This window comes from Acinonyx jubatus, chromosome E1 (assembly GCF_027475565.1).
Source record: "Acinonyx jubatus isolate Ajub_Pintada_27869175 chromosome E1, VMU_Ajub_asm_v1.0, whole genome shotgun sequence".
Taxonomy (NCBI): Eukaryota; Metazoa; Chordata; class Mammalia; order Carnivora; family Felidae; genus Acinonyx; species Acinonyx jubatus.
In genome coordinates, this window is record NC_069397.1 from 41,598,752 (window position 1) to 41,619,019 (window position 20,268).

The following is a 20,268-nucleotide window of genomic DNA, read 5'->3' on the forward strand; positions in this document are numbered from 1 at the left end:
TGATGGAAAGTAATAATGTGTTGGTTTTCTTAACTATTTTATAACTTTGTTTTCAAAGAATTATATTATGTACTGTATGGCTCTCTTATAACTGGAGAAGCTGAGTATCAACCTATCAACTCAGGGAAATATATATATTTTTTTTAATGTAACAATGTTTCAGTAATGTATTATGAACATGTGGTATGCCATAAAAATTTTATAAGCATTCATTAGTGTATAGTCTAGGCTACTGTGAAGTAACTGCACTGATTAGGCCACCATAAAGCAATCATACTACTGCTTCTTCATTATCAATACATGAATCCTTATAATTTCTTTTTCATGTTAGCTTTTCATTTTTTAAATGTTTGCTTATTTTTGAGAGACAGCAAGAGTGTGAGCAGAACAGGGCAGAGACAGAGGAAGAGGAGAGAGAGAATCTAAAGCAGGCTCCATGCTGTCAACACAGAGCCCAATGTGGGGCTTGAACTGATGAACCATGAGATCATGACCTGAGCGAAAATCAAGAGTCAGATGCTTAACCAACTGAGCCACCGAGGCTCCTCTACCTTTTTTATTTTTGATTACAGTATTAATAATAAGTACAACAGCTACAACATTGTGTGTCATATAAGACAATACTGAGGTAGGTACTGACAGATTATTCATCTTGTAAACAGATAACATCAACTCATAGTACCGATACAGTACAGTACAGTAAATGTATCTTCTCTTTCTTTAAAAAAAATTTTTTTAATGTTTATTTATTTTTGAGAGAGAGAGAGAGACACACACACACAGAGTGAGCAGGGGAGGGACAGAGAGAGAGGGAGACACAGAATCCGAAGCAGGCTCCAAGTTCTGAGCTGTCAGCACAGAGCCCGACATGGGGCTCAAACTCACAAGCCATGAGATCATGACCTGAGCCCAAGTTGGACACTTAACTGGCTGAGCCACCTGTGTTCTCTTTCTTATGATTTTAATATTTTCTTTTCTCTAGCTTACTTTAAGAATATATAATAGATAAGGAATGATAAATGACTACTGGTGCATCTGGGGGGCTCACTCAGTTGAGCATCTGATTCTATTTCATCTCAGGTCATAATCCCACGGTCATGGGATTTAACCCTCTATCAGGCTCCGCACTGAAAGTGGAGCCTGGTTGGGATACTGTCTCTCCCTCTGCCCCTCTCTCCCGCTCACTCTCTCTTTAAAATAAGTAAAATTAAAAAAAAGACAAATGATTACTTGTTAGCCTTTTACAGCAAGGGTAGATATATTAGTCTCACAATTAGTAGCTCCTCTAGTTAACAGATCTAAAGATAAGTCTCATTTCAAAGCCTTCTGACATTGGCCTTCTATTCAGTTTCGTATCTTCTGGATACATTTTTAAGGCAGTTCTATCATCTACCATTTCTCACATAAGCTACTTAATCAGTAAACAAGAAAAGGTTGCTGTATTTTGTGGAATGTCAGTATTGAACTAGTTTGGATAAATTTATTCAAACTACAAAGTGAACATATAGCACACTGTAATTTTTGCCATATTCAATCATTCAGCATCATTTCTGCTAAGCAGCCTGGGTAGTTTCATGTTGTCTGGCTGTTAAGCAACTTGTGGATAGCCTTCTTTATCAGTGCTGGTTTTCCCAAGATAGAAATCAGAAAACTCACTTTCTCAACCTCCCTTAAAACCAGGGTTCAGGGGCACCTGGGTGGCTCAGTTGGTTAAGCATCTGACTTTGGCTCAGGTCATGATCTCAGGGTTTGTAAATTCGAGCCCCATGTCCCCATGTCAGGCTCTGCACTCACAGTGAGGAGCCTGCTTCAGATCCTCTTCCTCTCTCTCTGCCCGTTCCCCGTGTGCACGAACACACGCTCTCCCTCTCTCAAAATAAATAAATAAACTTAAAAAAAAACCAAAAGACAAAATCCCAGGGTTCAGACATATGATCTTCCCATCAGATACATCTGCCTAAGACTTCTACTTGAAAACAATACATAAAATGTAGTCTTTAGAATATTTCTTCTTTTTAAGTTTCTTTATTTTGAGACAGAGACAGTGCAAGATGGGGCGGGGCAGAGAGAGAGGGAGAAAGGAGAATCCCAAGGAGGCTCTGTGCTGCCAGCACAGCCTGATGTGGGGCTTGAACTCATGAAACTGTGAGATCATGACCTGGGCCAAAACCAAGAGTCAGACACTTAATGTACTGACCACCCAGGCACCCCTAGAATATTTCTATTTCGGACAGTATACCAAATAAATCTGGCTTTTCCCCTTATTTCAAAGAAATTATTTATTCAACTCGTATTTACTGACTACTTATGTGTCAGGCATTATGTTGAATACAGTATATAAACGGGCAAATAGACACAGTCTCTCTCCTCAAGGCCCCTTCTGCCCAGTACTGTAGACAGACTATAAGAAAGTGAACAAACAAAATTTTATAATTATAAATGATAAAAGAGAGTGTTACAAGAGAATGAGGTAGAGTGGAGGATTTATTTAAATTGGGTGATGAGGGAAGATTTCTAAGCTAACACCTAAAGATCAAAAAGAACCTAAAGGATGAAAAAAGAACCAAATGAAAGATAATGAAACATAATGTCATAACCATTCAGTGCCTAAGGACAGTGTTAGAAAGAAAAAAGAGTGCCCAGGTCTGAATATGAAGAACTCTAACATCTAAAGTTCAGGCAGAAAAGAAGGGACCAAAAAGGAATCTATATAGAAGCAGTAAGGGAGATAGGAAGGAGGAATCTAGGAAAGTATAAAATCTTCAAAAACGAGAAAAGAAAAGGCTTTAAAGAGGAAAAAATGGTCAATTGTATTGAATGCTGCCAAGAAACAAAATGGAATACAAGTTTGGGGGCATCTGGGTGGCTCAGTTGGTTAAGTGTCCGACTTTGGTTCAGGTCATGATCTCATGGTTCATGGGTTTGAGCCCTGCGTCAGGCTCTGTGCTGACAGCTTGGAGCCTGGAGGCTGTTTCAGATTCTCTGTCTCCCTCTCTCTCTGCTCCTCCCCTGCTCCCACTCTGCACCCCTCTCTCTCAAAAATAAATATTAAAAATTTTTTTTAAAAATATGTAATACAAGTTTGAAAAAGTCTACTGGACTTAGCAAAAACAGGTGTTTTGTGGCCTTGAATAAAGTGGTTCAGTGAAAAGTGCTAAAGCCAGTCGAAAAGGGTTGACTAGTGCATAAAGAAAAGGGTAGGGATAAGAGACTACGAAAGGAAAAAAGGAAGGGATTGAAGATGATTTCACCATGTTATAATTCTGGATAAAACAAAACATTAAAAAATTATTCATTCATTCATTCATTCATTTTAAGTAGGCTTTTAAAAATTTTTTTTTAACGTTTATTTATTTTTGAGACAGAGAGAGACAGAGAATGAATGGGGGAGGGTCAGAGAGAGAGGGAGACACAGAATCCGAAACAGGCTCCAGGCTCCGAGCCATCAGCCCAGAGCCCGACGCGGGGCTCGAACTCACGGACCGCGAGATCGTGACCTGAGCTGAAGTCAGACGCTTAACCGACTGAGCCACCCAGGCGCCCCCGTTGTAAGCAGGCTTTATGCCCAGTTTGGAGCCCAATGCGTGGCATGAACTTCTGACCCTGAGATCAAGAACTGAGTCAAGATCCAAAAGTAGGATGCTTAACCGACTGAGCCAGCCAGACACCCCAAAACACAAAAAATTTAACATAGAGCTGAGCTCAACAAGACAGAGAAATCCCTAGATGCTTGAAGATTAGGCCTCAGGACCTTGATGGTAAGAGGCTAATTAAGCTCTCCCTGCGAAAAGTTCAGAAATAGGAAGAGTTCTCTGCATGGGGCACCTGGCTGGCTCAGCTGATAGAACATGCAATTTTTTTTTTTATTCCATGTATGTTGATTCTTTTTATCTATTTATTTTTAGTTTTTAATTATAAGATGCTTCAAACATATAGAAAAGCAGAGAACATATTAGTAATAGCACCAGTGTATGCACTGTCCCATGAACCCAACATAGAGCATGCAACTCTTGATCTTGGGGTTGGGAGTTCAAGCCCCATGTTGAGTGTAAAGATTACTTAAAAAAATAAATAAATATGGGCGCCTGGGTGGCTTAGTTGGTTAAGTGTCCGACTTCGGCTCAGGTCATGATCTCATGTTTCATGAGTTCAAGCCCTGCATCGGGCTCTGTGCTGACAGCTCAGAGCCTAGAGCCTCTTCAGATACTGTGTCTCCCCTCTCTCTGTACCCCTCCCTCATGTGAACTCTCCTTCAAAAAATAAACATTAAGAAAAAAAATAGTAATAAGTAAGAATTTTAAAAAAAAGCTGTCTTCATCCTTGAAACAGGAACTAAAAAAATTTCACTATTATCATTACCTGCTGTCTCTTAAACGCATCAAGAAACTCGCCATCTATCAGGATATAAACAAATAAGAGATTGGAATTTCAGACCAGTTCACTGGTGGACCTAAAGGATTTACACTTTCTATTCACAGCACGAGCACCTAGGTCAGGTATTAATATTCTGAGACCAATTAAAGACTGTATGATGTTTCCTATATGGTTTTTGTAAGCATTCTATCTGGTTAAGGAAGGGTCTTTCTTATTAATTTGGACAAGACTTTTCATCATGCATGAATGAAGAATGTTATATACTTTTTTTTTTTTTACATTTATTGAGATGATCATACAGTTTTTTTCCTTTTATCTCTTAATGTGGTTGACTGTATTTCTAACATTAAATCAATTTTGCATTCCTGGCGTAACTGATACATCCTAAATTGGTTCGGTAATTGCTCGTGTTTTAAGATTTGCATCTGTATTATAAATCAGAATATCATGTAAGTATCCTTGTCAGGATTTAGCATCAAGGTGGTACTAGACTCTCACTGAATGAGCGGGGAGTTTTTCCTTCATTTTCAATTCTCTGGAAGATTAGAAATTATTGGTTAAGACTGAAGTGACTTCCTATATGAATTTTGACAGAATTCACTAAGTGAAGTTAATTGGGCTTTCTGGTAAGACTTTTTTACTACAGATTCAATTTATATAACAGGTACAGAACTACTGAAGTTTTCTTTCTTTTCTTTTTTTTTAGTATACTTTAGCAAGTTCTATTTCTTAGGAATTTGTCCATTTAAATCTTATTTTTACATTCAATGGAATAAAGTTATTCATAATATTTTTATCTTTTAGTGCTGCCTACTACATCTGCAATAATGTCTTTTTTCATTATGGATACTGGTTTTCTAAGCTCTTTTCTTTCTTAATATCACAAGTACATCAAACAGCTAACTTTTGGCTTTGTTTTATGCTTCATTTTTGTTCTCTTAATCTTTTATTATTTCTTTGTGTTTACTTTGCTATTCTTTCTCTAACTTCCTGAGAGAAACATTTACTTCATTTCTTGCTTTCTCTAACACAGCATTTAAGGATATATATTTGCTATCAATTACTTGAGAGGTGCCTGGGTGGCTCAGTTGGTTGAGCGTCTGACTTCAGCTCAGGTCACGATCTCGCAGTCCGTGAGTTCGAGCCCCGCGTCAGGCTCTGGGCTGATGGCTCAGAGCCTGGAGCCTGTTTCCGATTCTGTGTCTCCCTCTCTCTCTGCCCCTCCCCCGTTCATGCTCTGTCTCTCTCTGTCTCAAAAATAAATAAACGTCAAAAAAAATTAAAAAAAAAAAAATTACTTGAGGGGGGCACCTGGGTGGCTCAGTTGATTAAGTGACCGACTTCAGCTCAGGTCATGATCTCATGGTTCATGAGTTCAAGCCCCGCATCGGGCTCTGTGCTGCAGCTCAGAGCCTGGAATCTGCTTCAGATTCTGTGTGTCTCCCTCTCTCTCTGCCCCTCCCTCTCTCTCAAAATACATACTCCCTCTCTCTCAAAAATAAATAAACATTAAAAAAAAATTAAATGGGAATGTAAGCTGTTGCAGCCACTCTGGAAAACAGTATGGAGGTTCCTCAAAAAACTAAAAAGAGAACTACCCTATGACCTACCAATTGCACTACTAGGTATTTATCCAAGGGATACAGGTGTGCTGTTTCGAAGGGACACATGCACCCCAATGTTTATAAGCAGCACTATCAACAACAGCCAAAGTATGGAAAGAGCCCAAATGTCCATCGATGGCTGAATGGATAAAGAAGATGTGGTATGTGGATAAAGAAGATATACACACACACACACACACACACACACACACACACTGGAGTATTACTCGGCAATCAAAAAGAATGAAATCTTGCCATTTGCAACTGCGTGGATGCAACTGGAGGGTATTCTGCTAAATGAAATTAGTCACAGAAAGACAAATATATGACTTCACTCATATGAGGACTTTAAAGAGACAAAACAGAGGAACATAAGGGATGGGAAGCAAAAATAATATAAAAACGGAGGGGGACAAAACATAAGAGACTCATAAATATGGAGAACAAACAGAGGGTTACTGGAAGGGGTACAGGAGGGGGGATGGGCTAAATGGGTAAGGGGCACTAAGGAATCTACTCCTGAAATCATTGTTGCACTATATGCTAACTAATTTGGATATAAACTAAAAAAATAAAATTAAAAAAGAGTGTGTAAATTAGTGAATGAAGCACATATTTATAACAATATGTAAATAAATGCATCAAAAATTAAAAAAAATTAAAATATGTTACTTAAGGCTACTTCTATAAATTGTACAATACAGTATTTGTATCTTTCAGTTCAAAATATTTTCCAGTTACCACTGTGAATTTTTCTTCCACTGACTGGAAACTAATAATTTTCTCAAAATATAACAGGGTTTGGTTTTGTTTTTTTTTAAATCATACCTTTTATTTTAAAACTTGGTTGCTTGTGGCTTGCTTGATTTCAATTCTTCAAAATTGTTGATACTTTATTTATGACACAGATTATGGTAGAAAATTTTGATTAAATAAATGTTCCATGTATGTTCAAAATTTTTGATTTTCAGTGATTGTGGATTCATAGTTCTATACCAACCATTAGGTGAAATTTGTTAATGTACTATTCAAATCTTTCAAATGTCTTTTGTTGATTTTTTTTTTCTCCTACTTTTTAAATCAGTTACTGAAGGAGATACATTAAAATCTCCCACTATTGTGGTAAATATAAAATTTCTCCTTACAGTTGTCAGTTTTTGTGTTGTATATATTTGTATGGTAGAACAGATTTTTAAAAATAAATCCTTTTTCCCTCTTCCCACTTTAAGGATCATGACCAATAATCTTAACTTGTTTCTTATCTTCAAATTTACCTATTTTTTGGGTAGAGATTGGGCATAGTACATCGTGAAAGGCATGTTCCCTGGCCAGTCTATTTGAAAGCTAACTTACAATATGGTTTAAACTGCAGTTTTCTATAACTAATCCTTTAAAAAGGAAAATACTGAAGTTCTCAATTTATTATTCTTAAAATACCTAATCCGCTGAAAAATAAAAGGCTTAGCAATACTTTCAAGTTCCCAAAGGAATCTTAAATAACAATTTTTACTGCTACTACCACCTCCTGTGTATCAGGCACTGTGTTTTCAAATACAAATGCAATCATCCCAACAGAGTATTAGCTCTATAGTTTTTACAAAGGCAACAAATAGGCAAGTAACAGAAACCTGAGGCCTACTACTAATCATCACCAAATGTCAAATAAATGCTGTAATCAAAAGAGATCCTCTTCACCAAAACAAGTACCTCTTTCAGTGTGAGCACCCAACATGCAAGACTGGCTTCATTTAAGTACCTTATACTTCTGTCTCAATTCTTCTGTGTCTTCTTTTTCTACTTCTAGGACACGGCGCCGTTCGGTAGCATCTTCAGCATAATCAAGCTTCACAAAAATAGATATAATTAGTCTTCATTCCTAAAGAACCCCCCAATTAACTATTAAAAAGTCATTTGTACAACTACAGTATTGCATGAAAATTAAAAACTTCATATTATACTCAGCCACCTCTTGCTTTATTGTCACCTCACAAGAAATATGTGTGCAAAATAGCTAATTAATCCTTTTGTGCTGGTGGTTCCCAACAGGCACATTTTTGATAATAACAGACTTTACTTCAACGTTTAATGCCAAAGAATTAGGAATGAATGGAGAAAAGATTTTAGGCAATGAAAAGAAGGTATCACAGATGACAGCTGTACACATGGGCAAAGCTTCTATCACAACAAACATTTTTAGAGTTGAACAACAACGGCTAATGAAATGAGCACCAGGGTCTGGGTTTGAAGTCTGATCTTGCCTTGTGGGTACAACCCTGGGCAAAACATTCAGCTTCGTGGAGCGCCCGGGTGGCTCAGTCAGTTAGGCATCCAATGCATGATTTCAGCTTGGGACATGAGATTGAGCCCTACGTAGGGCTCAGTACTGAGCATGGAGCTTGCTTGGGGTTCTCTCCCTCCCTCTCCCTCTGCCTCTCCCTTGCTTGCAAGCGCTTTCTTCTAAAAAAACAAAAAACAAACAAAACAAAACAAAACCGCAACATCCAACTTCTTTATGCCTCTGTTAAAATAGGGGAATTATCTGTCATCTACCTGCCTCAAAAGCAGCAGTAGGTGATAATGTAAAAAATATATATATTTTGGGGGGCATCTGGGTGGTTCAGTCGGGTAAGCATCCGAATCTTGGTTTTAGCTCAGGTCACGACCTCGCAGTTTCATGGGTTCGAATCCCACGTCGGGCTCTGCACTGCCAGTCCAGAGCCTGCTTAGGGTTTCCTCCCTCTCTCTCTCTCTCTCTCTCTCTCTCTGTCCCTTCCCCACCTGTACTGTCTCTCTCTCAAAATAAATCAATTTTTAAAAAATTTAAAAAAATATATATTTTAACTTTTTATTTTAGAGAGAACACATGAGTGCAGGAGAGGGGCAGAGGGAGAGAGAATTTCTATTTATTTTTTAAAGGTTTATTTTTATGTTTGAGAGAAAGAGTGCAAGTGGGAGAGGGGCAGAGAGAGAGGGAGACAGAGGATCCAAGCGGGCTCTGAATTGACAGCAGGGAGCCTGATGTAGGTTCAAACTCACAAACTGTGAGACCATGACCTGAGCTGAAGTCGGACGCTTAACCAACTGAGCCACCCAGGTACCATGAGAAATTTTAAGTTTATTTACTTAGTTTGAGAGAGAAAGCACACGTGAGTGGGGAGGGGCAGAGAGAGAATCCCAAGCAGGCTCCACACCGTCAGCAAGGAGCCTGATGCGGGGGCTTGAACTCAGTAACTGTGAGATCATGACCTGAGCTGAAATCAAGAGTCAGATGTTTAACAGACTGAGCCACCCAGGTGCCCTGAGAATTTTAAGCAGGCTCCATGCTCAGTACTGAGTCCGTGACTCTGGGATCATGATCTGAGCTGAAATCAAGAGTCAGACATTCGACCAACTGAGCCACCCAGGCACCCCAGAATGTACAATATATTTTTAAATGACCAAAGAAAAATATTAAAACTACATTCTAATAAATGTATTCTTTTTTTTTTTAATATATGAAATACATTGTCAAATTGGTTTCCATACAACACCTAGTACTCATCCCAACAGGTGCCCTCCTCAATACCCACCACCCACCCTCTTCTCCCTCCCACCCCCCATCAGCCCTCAGTTTGCTCTCAGTTTTTAAGAGTCTCTTATTGCTTTGGCTCTTTCCCACTCTAACCTCTTTTTTTTTTTCCTTCCCCTCCCCCATGGGTTTCTGTTAAGTTTCTCAGGATCCACATAAGAGTGAAACCATATGGTATCTGTCTTTCTCTGTATGGCTTATTTCACTTAGCATCACACTCTCCAGTTCCATCCACGTTCCTACAAAGGGCCATATTTCATTCTTTCTCATTGCCACGTAGTACTCCACTGTGTATATAAACCACAATTTCTTTATCCATTCATCAGTTGATGGACATTTAGGCTCTTTCCATAATCTGGCTATTGTTGAGAGTGCTGCTATAAACATTGGGGTACTGTGATAAATGTATTCTTGCATTAGCATCTGAATTTGGAATATCAACAAATACAACATTAAAAAAAATAAACTAACGAGATCAATTTACCTCCATTTCCATGCGACCCATGCCCATGACATCATATTTGACGACAATCGGAATGGGATCTGTTCTCCCTGTAACAGGAACACATAATCAAGGTAAGAGGCAAAGCTAAGCCAACAGTTCACTTCATACATTGGGTTTGGGTGGTTAGAGATCTTGCCTTGGAGTGCAGAGACCAGAAAGCTACAGTGAACCAAACACAAGCCATTCTCACAGCTTACGACCAAACCTACCTCTCCCAGTTTAAGCCCAACTAACCACCTTGGTTGACGTTCCAGTTGGAAATAATTCCAGATTACTATGGCAAAATCAAATAAATAATGCAAAGCACTTCTAAGCAATGGCACCAGGAGATTTAAAATCAAAAACTTTAGAAATTGCTTTTTAAAAAGACCCCCAAATAACTTTCCATTAAGAATCATTTCACTCTTACTATCTACTGACATCCCCCCACATACACTTTTAAAACCAGTAATAAATGCTTCAAATTACATGCTTAAATAAAAGGGCACTGTTTCAAACATGATACAGGAAACCTGCAACTAGGTAACTGCAACTCAGCATGTTTAATGTTTTTTTGTTTTCAAAAGATGTTTTACAATTAACTGGGGCTGTGAAAAATTTTTAAACAAAAAGCAACAGTTAGTTGCCCTTAGAGACAAATTTTACTTTTAAACTGGTGCTCTGAGATCCCATTTTCCAGAGTGGATTTAACACTGGCTATAGCAATTGGTAAGCTGTGAAAAGGACTAGTTGCGAAGAAAATTGACTTTTAACTAATCAATCTATGCTGGAGATTTTTTTAATGTATATTTAATCCACTCATAACCAGCCAAACAAAGCAAAATGGGGCAGACAAGCACTTTACTACCACAGCTGTTTTACATCACAACTTGCGCTTTTTATTGTGATGTAAGCCCACTGAAAAGAGGACTTACTTACCTTATCCGTTGCACACCTTTAGTGAAAAAACACAATGTTTACTTCCCTCATCATTTCACTCAGGCTGGTGTAAACAATTGTTTTTTTGTTTTTTTGTGTTTTTGTTGTTGTTATACACACATATGTATTATACCTTTGGGCTAAAAGATGAGTTTTGTCAGGCTAAATCTGAGGTATTACCAAAACCAATTAAAAATAAATAAATAAATAAATAAATAAATAAATAAATACTATATTCATGACTGGAGTCCTGGAGAAAAAAGAAGAAACTATTCTCTAAGTGACTGGCAACCACTCATATCCAGTTGCTCCATACTTGTGTGTAATTTTTGTCTTTAAAACATAATGAAAAACAAATTCAGAAGTTTACTTATCACCAATATCTCATTATTGTTTTCAAACAATAAATAAGGAGATAATTAGGAATAATTAACAGTGAAAGTTGAAGTTAATAAAGACCATTTCATGCCAGAAAAAAAAAGAGAAAAAAGTTCTAAAATACAGACTTCTTTTAGATACTGTTAAAGACTGCCAGTTAAACAAAATGAAAATGCATTACTACCTTATGCCCAATGGTATAATAAATAAGCAGTGACTGCAATCTTTAGCAAAAGGACCAAATTGAAGACAGGTTATAAAAATGACTTCCTAGGTGCAATATCACTTTCATAACGTCTCAATCAGGGATTTACTGGTAAAATACACAAATGGTCCAATGAAAGAATTGAAAAGAATGTCAAAGAAATTTCCTTTTTTTTGTTTTGTTTTGGTTTTTTCAGTCTGTCAGAATTTGTTTTGCAAGAATCAAGAAAGTTTTGGTACAAATTCATTACCTCTGTAAACCCCTGTTTATAAACTCTGCATTAGTACTTTTGCCTCCTAAGGCAGTCAAAGTTTGTTTTAATTTATTTATAAATTGCAGTAGCAAGTGCTAGTGCCCATTACATTGTGGGGAAATCAAGTTTTTGACAGTATTAGAATTTAATGTTTTAACTGATTTTTTTGGCAGTTCTAACACAAACAGATACATCCCTTCTTAACATTACCCTTTAATGAACAAGGATCAGACAAGTTGCATAAGGAAAGGAAAGGAAAATGAAAAAGACCAAGCAGAAGGATGAAGGCTACAACAGAGAAAGTAAGCCTAACATATTGGTGCACTGATGACAAAAGGAGTAATTCAGTCTGAAAATAAAAAATTACCACTGCTAAGTTTACCATCACCACAACAAGTCCAGGATCATAATGCTGTAAAAAAGAAACACCATCTGTTAGGCAGAAACCATGAGGGCAGGAAACAGGCCTTCTAGCAGGCAGATAAGGAGGGGTAAAATAATTATTGGTTTGTCCCTCCCCCAATTTCAGCTGCAGACAGAGGAAGGAAGGACACTTCCAGCTCCAGCAGTTGTTTTCACATTGGTCTGACCAGGGTGTGAGATTTTTGCGCTGTTACTCGGGAATATGTCCAACCTCCTCTTTAATAATGCAGGGAGCGGTGGGGGGAGGGGGGCATGTTACAGTGAGAACTCGCTCTAGCTTCCAATCTCTCACTTAACTATTCATTCTGGTAAATCAGTATTCAGGGCCCAACTTCAGACTTCTTGAAGAAATAACATCAAAGACAGATCAACTGGAGAGTGATCAAGTCATTTCCTTCAGTAAAAGAACTCTAAGAGGATCTGTGGGTTGGGAGGGGAATCATCAAGACCTTGTTAAAAAAAATATAATAAATAAGAGGTCTGGAAAATAACCTTGTACACTAAGTGCTTAGAAAACTTATGTGCATTAGAGTTCTGATATGAATGAATAAAACTCTTCAAGTAAATTTCCTCAGAAATTTGCTTCCTTTTAATGAAGTGTTCCCAGGCTTGCCAACATCTTTTTGCATACAACAAAGCCCAGCTTTGAAGGAGACCAGGACTCCAGAAAGTGGCATCAAGATGGCTGTCACATTTACAATTAATCCCCTCAGAGGTAACTCATCACAGAAAACAAACAGTCTGGCTTCAAAAATAATCTGAAGGTATTGTTAGAACATTGTTTGGTGACAGCAGGGAACTACACTTAACTGCTGAATCATCCTGCACACCTGAAAGTAATATAACACTGTGTGTTCATTACACTTCAATTAAAAAAAATACAGGGGTGCCTGGCTGGTTCAGTCGGTGGAGCATGCAACTCGATCTTGGGGTCATGAGTTCAAGCCCCACACTGGGCGTAGAGCTTATAAAAAATATCTATACATATATGTGACAACAACAACAACAACACCCAAAACAAAAAACAGTCTGAAGATGACTTTATTGCCTGGGCCAAGCAGCAATTTCTTTCCATTATTAAAGAGGGTCCAAACCAAGGAAAAACTCCTCTCCATTCATTCGTGATTAATGACAAATCCCATCATAAAGACACTACTGTGGAACACCTGAATAACAACTTATAGTGAGGACTTTTCAAAAGGTAGGTAGCAACCAAATGTTTGCTGATAGGATATTCTCTAGAAAACTCAACTTCTTTTTTAAAATAATTGAACTAGGGGTTCTACTGGCTGGTTGAGTCAGTACAGCATGTGACTCTTGATCTCAGGGTTTTAAGTCCCTGCCCCATGTTGGGTGTAGAGGTTACTTAAAAATAAAATGTTTAAAAAAATAAAAATAAAATTTAAAAAACTGAACTAAATCCAGGTTCCCTACTCTTTGTTTCTTTTAAAGGAGAAAATCTCTCTTAAGATTCATTAAATTAACATTTTGTTACTTATTTCACTCCAAAGGAGGCAACTTCAATCAAAACACTAAATATTTTCTATAAAAGAAATTGTCCTCCTCAGCCAAAGATCAATAAATACTCTGTGATCCAGCCAAATGGAGAAGTGGGGCAGCGGGGAACCCTACCAGATCTAGAATATGCCAATACTAATGTATTCATATGATGGGGAAAAAATTGATATTCATATTTTCTAAATCAAACTTTAAAATGTGCATACAAGCATCTCTTGCTAAAATGTGCACCTGGGTTAAGCATCAGACTCTTGATTTCGGCAGAGATCATGATCTCAGGGTCCTGGGATCGAGCCCTGTGTCAGACTCTGTGCTGAGCATAAAGCTTGCTTCAGATTCTCTACCCCCCTCTCTCTCTCTGCCCCTCCCTTACTCATGCTCTAACAAATAAACGTTTAAAAAACGTGAGGCTATTATGACTTATCATAACTAAAGAGAGAGAAGAGAATAAGGCCAAATACAAAAATTCACTGATTAACTATAGCCACCTTGTTTCTGAGAATAATCCCTCATGAATCACTTTTGATTTTAATATAGTTAATGATATATTAATCTACAAAACTGGCCCAAAGAACTGGACTGAAGAGAAATACTTTTTTGAGAAACACTATTTTTAAAGAGAAAAACTCAAGGAATAGAACAATTGAGAAGAAAATATTAAAGGACAACCATAATTTGGTAATCAGTCACACTTCAGAATCAGAAGACATATAGGATTTCCCTACAGAAACAAATTAGAAATGAAGAAGCTTCCAAAGTGATTAAAACACTGGCTGGATAGTCAACAGATACAAGAACACCTCAATTTCTCTCTGCTGTCTTTCCCCTTACTAAGATTCATTCAACAACAAATATTCATTACAAATATTTGTTGAATTGCTACTACACTGTTGGAAGGCACTGGGCAAATGGCAATGATCAACAGAGTCCTAAACCCCAGTAATTACCTATAATTAAACAAAATTATCTTACCAACTTAAACTTCTGGCATGGGGGCTGGGAACAGAACATTTATATATATATCTGAAAAAGTTTAAATGTATATATCTGAAAAAGCTTAAAAATATCTTAAGTTATCTTAAGATGTCTACAATTGTTTTTAAAGACTGACCCTAATAAAGCAGAAATAAGTAAAAGCCATCAAAAGTCACAATATTCACTTCCAAAAGGCCATTAAACTGATTAAGACCAAGAACCTAACCTGACATCTTTCTTACTTTAAGCAACTCAAACACATGTATGAAATATTTTCTGATTTGCGAAACTATTCAAAATAGAGGACACTAGGAGTGCCTGAGTGGCTCAGTCAGTTAAGTGTATGACTCTTGGTTTCAACCCAGGTCATGATCTCCTAGTTCTCAGGCTCTGCGCTGACAGCTGACACTGAGGAGCCTGCTTGGGATTCTCTCTTTCTGCCCCTCCCATGCTTTCTCTCTCTCTGTGTCTCTCTCTCTCTCTCAAAATAAATACACTTAAAAAAAAAAAAAGGACTCTATATACTAAGCTATGTTAATGTATTTAAATATAATTTCATTATTAAAACAGTGATACATACAGCTTTCAGAAACAGAGAAAAAATGGTATATCTATTTCCAAGCCAAAGTTTCATTTTTGCAAATTTCTTCTGAAAAGAATAGTCTTTGGTATCATAAAAAGAATGATTACTTTCAGCATCATTTAAACTCTAATATGATATATGCCATCTCCCTGCAAACATTAACTGGAAACATCAAGCATATTATTCCTATAGACTTTAACATTAAAAAAAAGAAAAGGAAAAAAGATTTCCTACTCAACAGAATTCAAATTCTCCAATACTACCAAACTAACTATATTCTTGCCATAGCCTGTTTAGTGATCTATACAACAACCAGATTATTTTGATTTTCAAATACAGATGTTTTCTAAGAGCACAGAAATTTAACTGTGACCTAAAAGAATTCCCATCCTTTCATCTTACCAAAGTATCAGGGCTAGCTTTACAAGATAAAGCAGTTAAATTTTAATCACATACCCTGTGATTAATAATTTAGCATTAATAATTAAAAGATATTATAAATATATATTAATATAAAAATTACTATTACTATTAAATGTTACTAAACAAGGACATAGGGCGCCTGGGTGTCTCGGTTGAATGACCGACTTCAGCTCAGGTCATGATCTCGCAATTCATAAGTTCAAGCTCCGCATTGGGCTCTGTGCTGACAGCTCAGAGCCTGGAGCCTACTTTGGATTCTGTGTTTCCCTCTCTCTCTGCCCCTCCCCTGCTTGCTCTCTACCTCTCAAAAATAAATTGTAAAAAATTTATTATTTTTTAATAATTAAAAAAAATGTAAATGAGGACAAAGACAGGGCAAAAGGCTTTAGGTGGGGTGCTTGGGTGGCTCAGTGGGTTAAGCATCCAACTTCAGCTCAGGTTATGATCTCACAATTTGTGAGTCTGAGCCCTGCATAGGGCTCTGTGCTGACAGCTCAGAGCCTAGAGCCTGGAGCCTGCTTCGGATTCTGTGTCTCCCTCTTTCTCTGCCCTTCCTCTGCTAGTGCTTGATCTCTCAAAAATAAATAAAAAACAATACAAAGAAATTTTAAAAAAAAAGGGTTCAGTAAACGTTTTATGGAATCAGAATGTTAAAGCTGAAAAGGACATGTCATCCACAGATGACATGAGATACACAAGCCCTTAGAAAAGATTAATAAATGGAACTGTGAGATGCTTTCAATTAAAAAAAAAGTCACCTCTCTAAAGAAAATCAAACTTTTACTCCAGGTAAGATTGCTTCTGCTAATTTTTTTTTTTAAGTTTACTTATTTTGAGAGAGAGAGAGAGAGAGAGAGAGAGAGAGAGAGAGAGAGAGGGAGAGGGAGGGAGGGAGGGAGGGAGGGAGAGCATGCGCACGCACCTGTGAGTGTGAGTGGGGAAGGGGCAGAGAGAGGGTGGAGAAAAGAGAATCCCAAACAGGCTCTTCACTGTCAGCACAGAGCTGGACTCAGGGCTCAAACTCACGAACTGTGAGATCATGCCCTGAGCCAAAGTCAAGAGTTGGACACTCAACAGACTGAGCCACCCAGGCACCCCTGTTTGGGCTAAAAATCTCTTGACTCACTGAAGGTTGTTTCATGCTAACCATTATGATCAATTCAAATTTTTTAAATGGGAAAATCAATTTAATAAATACAATTTCAGGTTAAAATAACCCAAAACATGGAGCTCAGGGGGAAGAGGGAGAAAGAATATTAGGTCCTTAGTTTAAAAAAAAAAAAAAAAAAAAAAAAGGTTAAGGGTGCCTGATTGGCTCAGTTGGTTGAGTGCCCAACTTCGGCTCAGGTCATGATCTCACAGCTTGTGAGTTTTTGAGCCCTGGGATAGGCTCTGTGCTGACAGCTCAGAGCCTGGAGCCTGTTTCAGATTCTGTGTCTCCCTCTCTCTCTCTGCTCCTCCCCTGCTCGCGCTCACTCTCTCTCATTCTCGCTCTCAAAAATAAACAAACATTAAAAAAAAAAAAATTAGGTAACACTTCTGTGCCCTGAGTTTTACTTCTGTTTGTATCCTGAATAACTGACACAGGATCTGGGATAGAGCAGTGTTCAATTAAAAAGCATTTGTTGACTCAAAAGAATGAACATGTTCATAGTGGGTCTAGGACTTGTTCAGGTCTATATATTTAGTCATCATGGTGCTTTCTGCTTAATGCACAAAATACTGGTAATTTACTGTCTTGTAATCATGTAATTATTTTATCAAATAGAACACACGGCCATATTATACAGGTTTCCACATCTCAAAAGATATGTAAGCTATTATAAAGAAATATTTGAATTTTGCATTACTGTTCATGAGAGGCTTGTTCAATTTGTTTTATCTACTGTCGCTCATTAGCAGTCAGGGAGAAACAGGCATTACATGTTTAAGGAGTTAGACTTAATATTCTCTAAGGCTCACTTCAAGTTTATTTATTTAAGTACTTAATCTCTACACCCAATGTGGGGCTCAAACTCATGACCCCAAGATCAAGAGTCACATGCTCTTCTGATGGAGCCCACCAGGCACCACAGCTCACTTCAATTCTTAAGCTATAAGGAGTGGAAAATATCTGAGTAGAAAATATTTCGGAGAGTTATGTGGATAGTAGCGAGTCCTATGGCATTCTAATAATCCAACAATCCAACACCCTATTGGAGTTATATTCTCTTACTATTGGTTATTTTTCCATAACTACACTGAGAATTTTTTACTATTCCAGGATCACTCAATAACCCAAAAAAGACTTTCCACCTTCATTTAAACTTCTCCTCCTTTACTTTCCACATTACCTTCTCCCCAGTTCATCTTTAATTTTTTTCTTTCTATATTTTTCTAGGTAGTCCCAAAAAAAGCTGGGCTACAAAATCTCAGTTCTCCAATAAGAGATCATTTCTAAGCATTTGTGTCACCTTTGACAACCAGAGCCTGAGTCTCCACAGCCTCCCCTAAGGTCTCAGGATCGGTATGCAGATCAAGATATAACAAACAGAAGAAGCTTTGGAAACCATAAATCACCATGTAGGATGTTGTTGGACTCTAAACCATTTACCTCCTTAAGGCTTCAGAAAATTAAAATCATTTGTTTTCCTTTCACTTCCAAAATAAAATGAATGATGCTCTAAAATAGAAGCTGTGACAAAAATGTAATGTTTTACATACAAATTGGTGATAATGAAACAATCCTATTTACAGATGGGACAAAGTGATTATCCAGGACCAATAACCCAAGTATTACCCAATAATCTTTCCCACATATAATTCTGTTAACAAAATGAGACTGAGTTTGAAAAGCAATGTTACACAAATATTAAATCCAAGCCAAAAGTATAAATTTAAAGAAGCATAATTTTAGCAAGAACTTCTCCAAATTAAACATATAGTTCAAATCATCTAATAAATTATTCAGCTTATGAAAAATTGAATAAACACTGTCAAAATGTTTTACTATCTATTGGCATGTGGAGGAAGACAATAGTGGCTATGTATGTGTACTGAATAGCAAGATATTAATCCATGGTATGTCCCATTTATAATAGATGAACTCTGCATGGAATATAAGAATTCAGAATGTCAAGTAGATTGAAATTACTCAAAAATCTCCCTTATTTCCTTTGGACTCTCTGCTAAGAGTCCAGAGATGTTAGGGCATCCCTAGAAAAAAAATTTTTTTTTACAGTCCTAAACTCTATGAATCCATATAGCATTGAAAGCAATTTTGTTTCCTCTTAGTTCCTATCTATCAAATACTGGTTCACTAGTGAATGTTTATAATTTCAAGTATGTCTACCTGGTTGGACTAGTCTATTTACAAAAACAGCATCATCACTGTATGCTCTATATTGCTCATTTAAAAAGTTTCTTGGACACTCCACTTTCTTGCCTAAATAAGTAACCCAATTTCTACATAAACCAGTTTCATTTTAATCATTCAAATTAACCTAGTCAAAGAAGTTCATAAGTAATGCAGTAGGAAACAATATAAAATCAGGCTAAGAATAAGACTATAAAGAAAAAATAGGGGCACCTGGGTGGTTCAGTCAGTTGAGTGTCCAGCTTCTGCTCAGGTCAAGATCTTGCAGTTCAGGAGTTCAAGCCCCGCATCAGGCCCACTGCTGGCAGCGAGGAAACTGCTTTGGATCCTGTCTCCCCCTTTCTCTGCCCCTCCCCCACTCATGTGCATTCTCTCAAAAGAAAAAAAGACTACAAAGAAAAATAAACAGTATTATATGAATTCAGACCCCAAATCACTAATACACTTAAGTTTTTTTTTTTTTGAGAGAGAGAGAACACACATGAGTGGGGAAGAGGTGGGGGGGGGGAGGTCGGGAGGGAGGGAGGAAGAGAATCCCAAGCAGGTTCTGTGCTGTTAGCACAGAGCCTGATGTGGGGCTCCACCTCACAGCCATGAGATCATGACCTGAGCCAAAATCAAGAGTTGGATGATTAACTGAATAAGCCACCCAGGTACCCCATCTTTGAACTCTTAAGACTTAGTACAAATCTGGCATATTCTAAGGATTCAATAAATTTATGCAGAATTAAAAAAGAAAACAGAGAACATGTAAATGCACAATTATTATCATTCAAAAGTTTATAGTCTAACGAGGGCTAAGAGACACAAAAACACTATTTATATAAGAATATTAAAAGTGCTACAGGAGAGAAATATGAATAATACGGGAGAAAATTAGAGTAATAAGACAGAAGTTATAAAAACCAATAAACAACCATCCCTTAAAGTGCCCTAAGAAAAAAATACCACATTCACAGCTACCTGTGAATTTTTTTGGCCAGAATAATCACTACATGTTTCAATTCTGTAATACTTGCATTTCTCACCACCACTGTATCTCTCCAGAACAGAGAAGTGAGCCACCACATAGACTTTAAGTACATTATAGTATACTGATTAAAAGCATACTTTTGGCACCATTATTCTACCACTTATTTACTACCAGGTCTTGGGTAAAGCATGGCCCAGAATGTGAATTTTCTCA

At 37.4% G+C, this 20,268-nt stretch overlaps 1 protein-coding gene across 8 annotated transcripts in view; it reads right to left on the reverse strand.

The window, feature by feature from the left end:
- The window catches only part of GPATCH8 (G-patch domain containing 8), a 100,353-nt gene that overhangs the window by 34,240 nt on the left and 45,845 nt on the right, over positions 1 to 20,268 (reverse strand). For 4 of the 8 annotated variants that reach the window (XM_027048923.2, XM_053212203.1, XM_053212202.1 and 1 more), the window contains 2 exons: positions 10,031 to 10,098; positions 7,735 to 7,821 (listed from right to left, as the gene is read on the reverse strand). In XM_027048923.2, the coding sequence (XP_026904724.1) occupies positions 7,735 to 7,821; positions 10,031 to 10,098 (155 nt within the window). Of the gene's footprint in view, positions 1 to 7,734; positions 7,822 to 10,030; positions 10,099 to 12,172; positions 12,218 to 19,295; positions 19,551 to 20,268 lie in introns of those variants that run through there. The other 4 variants (XM_053212205.1, XM_053212204.1, XM_053212206.1 and 1 more) reach the window with 2 other exon arrangements.